Source organism: Microtus ochrogaster, linkage group LG4, assembly GCF_000317375.1.
Source record: "Microtus ochrogaster isolate Prairie Vole_2 linkage group LG4, MicOch1.0, whole genome shotgun sequence".
Classification (NCBI taxonomy): Eukaryota; Metazoa; Chordata; class Mammalia; order Rodentia; family Cricetidae; genus Microtus; species Microtus ochrogaster.
The window spans coordinates 348629-352678 of record NC_022030.1 but is presented as its reverse complement, the minus strand read 5'-3'; the positions used below and the strand labels follow the sequence as shown (position 1 = coordinate 352678).

At 38.8% G+C, this 4050-nt stretch overlaps 1 protein-coding gene across 1 annotated transcript in view; it reads right to left on the bottom strand.

Annotated features, from left to right (window-relative positions):
* Positions 1–4050, bottom strand: part of Lama2 (laminin subunit alpha 2) — a 337962-nt gene that overhangs the window by 140403 nt on the left and 193509 nt on the right. The window contains 1 exon segment of the mRNA XM_026786227.1: positions 1901–2043. Within this exon segment, the coding sequence (XP_026642028.1) occupies positions 1901–2043 (143 nt within the window).

Sequence of the window (4050 nt, the reverse complement as noted above, 5' to 3'; positions counted from 1 at the left end):
CCTCCTCCTCCTCCTCCTCCTCCTTCTCCAAATCTATTGTTGTATCACTAGGGCTTCATCCTCATTCCTCAATTTAACAATGATCACCTCCCAAAGATTTAATTTCAAAATGCTGTCATGATGGGAACTAGGGCTTCTGTAGCTCACAAATGGATGTGTTGAAATGCTGGTCTATAAGGTAATGATGCTATCAAGTGTGCTTTTGAGAAGTGACCAGGTGATGAAGGGAAGACCCCTTCTGCTTGGGATTAGCCTTTAAAATATACCCAGAGAGCTCAGAATCCTTGCCACTATAAGAGGCCAGAGCAAGGAGTCACATATACACAAGAAATGATCCCTTACCAGACACTGAGTCTGCCTTAAATTTGGGCTTTCTAGCCAGAAGAACTGTTAAAATTGCATTTCTATTATTCACAAGTTAGCCAGTTAAAGCATTTTGTTGAAGCAGCCAAGCAAACTAAGTCAAAGCTTCAATTTAGAAACTTAGAGGTACATAAACTACTTATCAAAGCTCTATTTTCTTTTTTGGGGTTTTGTTGTTGTTATTGCAAGAACCTTGTGCTATCATATATGTACAATTTTAATTGCATAACTTTTCAACAAAAGTTGTTGTTAGTGCCACCATTAAGGCAGTGGTGAGGATTAAAGAATATTATATTCCCTAGAAACAGATCTACCACTGGCTAGTGCATGAGGTAAAGAAGTTTCCCCTGTCCTCACCAGCATTTCTCTTCCTTTAGAAACCTTTTTCTGCCATTCAGGTCCCTACAAAACTAGGCTCTCTTCACTGCTGGTTTCCTAGTTACTCTGAATCTTACCTGTTTTTCCAATTTTTTTTTTTTTTTTTTTTTTTGTGCATCAACTCTTTAGAAGGCACATGATACCTCTACATTAGTTTTGCTAATGGCTTAATTATAGTTTAACTATTTTTTTTTTTTAAACAGCAGAGAATCTATGCAAGCTTGTTGAAGGTATGGGAAAACCAGAGGAGTTAGGAAATGCATCAGGAACTGAGTGCAGCTGGGGATCCTGCATCTTCTCAACAAGAATTTGATAACTGGGTGACAACATGCAGGAAACTGCTTCGAACTCATTCTGAACCACATTAATCTTTCAAATGTTGCTACTAGCCTTTCACAGATGGAAAGCTTTGGCAATATTTTTAGAATAGTGTGCCTTGAATTGGTACCTTCAGAATCACTTTCGAAGTTGCAACAACATTTTAATCTTGTTTTTTTTTTTTTTTTCCAGTAATATTAAAGAGTAGTGAAAGCTTCCCTGACTTTAACTTTAACTTGCCTGACTGATAAGCAACTGGGAAATAGATGCCAGCAATTGATCTTAGGATCTACATTTGCATGGGTCAAAGGTCAATTTGAATGTGTAAGCCACACCTGCTTGTCACCATCAGGACCCCTTGTAGGGTGCTATTCAGTTCCATTGCAGGAATGCAGACTGAGAAACCACACACCACCTATAGAGGAGTGGGGATGAAGTCAGCATCATATTCTCCTTGCGAGAAGTAATTTGTTTTCAGTCCAAATCATATTACTTTAGATTAATGCTTTTAATTTGAATTTTATTGGCTTTGAAGACTTCTGTACGTATTAATTTGTTTTGATTTTATGGAGCTATAAGTATAAGGGGGTACATACCTGATTTTATGTTTGCACATATTTAAGTCACATAATAAAACCGATTTAGGACAAACAGAGGGGAATATAAAAGTATTTGCTTTTTATAGCACTCTGCATATTACAGTTCTTCAGTTTGAAACACCAGTCTAGTTGTTGCTTTCCTGCATTTGCTTTCCTGGTTTGGGGGCCATAAAAGGAACTTGTACTAATGACAGCCAAGACCACTTGGTCCTGGCCCTGCAGCTGTGAGTGCCCCCACCTACCTTGAGTTCCTGAGTTGTATTTTCAAGACCATAGAGAATCTTATATGGAGCAGGCAGCGGACCAGTGAGGTTGATATTCATGGCCATCTGCTCCAGACGAGCCAGGTCACCAAGAAGAAGGCCTGTGCACTCATCACCACAAACTGGGAAAGGGAAATAAAGAATGTTTACTCATGCTACACACTCCAGCCAGATGTTCAAGGATATCAATTATGGAACACTTTATGGTCCAAGCACAGTTCGATGAAAGATGGTGAGATGCATCTCAGATAATTAATGCAATCACACTGATGGCAGCTGAAGAAAGATGAGGAAAACAGAAGATCAAGTTGTATCTAATCACACAGTAACTAGAGGGACCAAACAAGAAGAGTGGATCGACTTTGTGCTGTGTGGAGGGGGAAGCATGTAAAAGAGGGGGAACTGGTAAAAGAAAGAGAAAGCATATGACATAAATCTGTGAGAACATAGCAGTAACACTAAATTACACTGTTCACTGTGGCGTATGCCTTTAATCACAGCACTCAGGAGGCAGAGACAAGCAGATATCTGTGAGTTCAAAATCAGCCTGTCTAGGACTGATACACAGAGAAATCCTATCTCAAAAAACCAAAAAAAAAAAAAAAAAAAAAAGAATGTTCACTGCATCCAAACGTGTGGTACATCATCTTCCATGGTACAGCAGCCATTTCTCCTGCAAAGGCTTTGTGTATGGCTTTGTGTACTATGAAAAAGGTATATAAGCATTTTCTTGTTATATAGTCAGAAGATTTTGAGTGTGTTTATATGTATTGTATGTACAGGTACAGGCATACATGTGTGTATGCTGAGTGATTGTGGATGTAAGAGGTCAATGTTAGGGGGTCTTTCTTTTTTCTTTTCTTTCTTTTTATTTTTGTTTTTCAAGACAAGGTTTCTCTGTAGCTTTGGAGCCTGTCCTTGAGCTAGCTCTTGTAGACCAGGTTGGTCTCGAACTCATAGAGGTCTTTCTGCCTGCCTCTGCTTCCTGAGTGCCGGGATTAAAAGCATGCACCACCACCACCCAGCAGTGGTGGGGGTCTTTCTTTATTGCTCTTACTGGACCAGGGGTTACTGTTTTGACTAGGCTGGCTGTTCAGCAAGTGTCGGAGATAATCACGTGTATACCTCTCCAAAGTAGGTGGTTACAGGAGCGTGGTGTCACACTTAACATTTTCCATGGGTACTGCAGCTATGAACCTAGGTCTCATTATTATGACGCAGTCATATTACTCACAGAGCCCTCTTCTCACCCCCTGACAGAATTTTTTTAAGCCCCCAAGAAAGAATCTTTCTTTCCATGATTACTTTTCCTTGTCTTGATGTTTATTGTTTGGGCTAACACTTCCTCCTTTCCCCAAGTATTTTAGCTCTTACAATGAGCTGCAACTCCACAAATCTCTACTGTGATGATAAATTTATCCAGTCTTGCAAATACACAGTTCCTAAAGGTAGTACAAGATCTAATCTGTAAGTAACTGGCTTTTTTAGTATCATTCACATTATCCTGAATGATCAAAAAGCAGAACTATTCAACTGTGGTAGTGGTAGAGAGGATTGTGGTAGAGTTGGTAGAAGGATACATGGACTTTTGTCAGACCATTACCAAATGAAAGCGGCATCACAGTTTCTAAAGAGAGGATATAGCCATTCCTTGGAAAATGTAATATGTATTTACTTAATATTTCATTGTTTTTGAAACAAGGTCTATGTAACATCCCAGACTAGTCTTGAATTTGCTATGTAGCTGAAGATAACCTTAAAATTATGGTCTTCTGTCTTCTTACCTTCTGAGTGCTGGGATTACCAGCATGAATTGCTTTGCCTGGTTTACGCAGTACTGGAAGCCAGGGCTCTGTGCATGCTAAGTACTCTCCAACTAAGGTTTTTTTTCCGGCTCCGTACTTTGAAGTTTTTAGTAAGACTTATATCTTTATACCAAGAAGCACAGACTACCATAATTACAGTATATACATAAATCCATGTAGACAGATACAAATTCTGTCTTCTAGTCTGCGAAGAGATAAAAACTATATCCATGTTAGAAGAGAAAAATATCTCTATCTATCTATCATCTATCTATCTATCTATCTATCTATCTATCTATCTATCTATCTATCTATCTATCTATC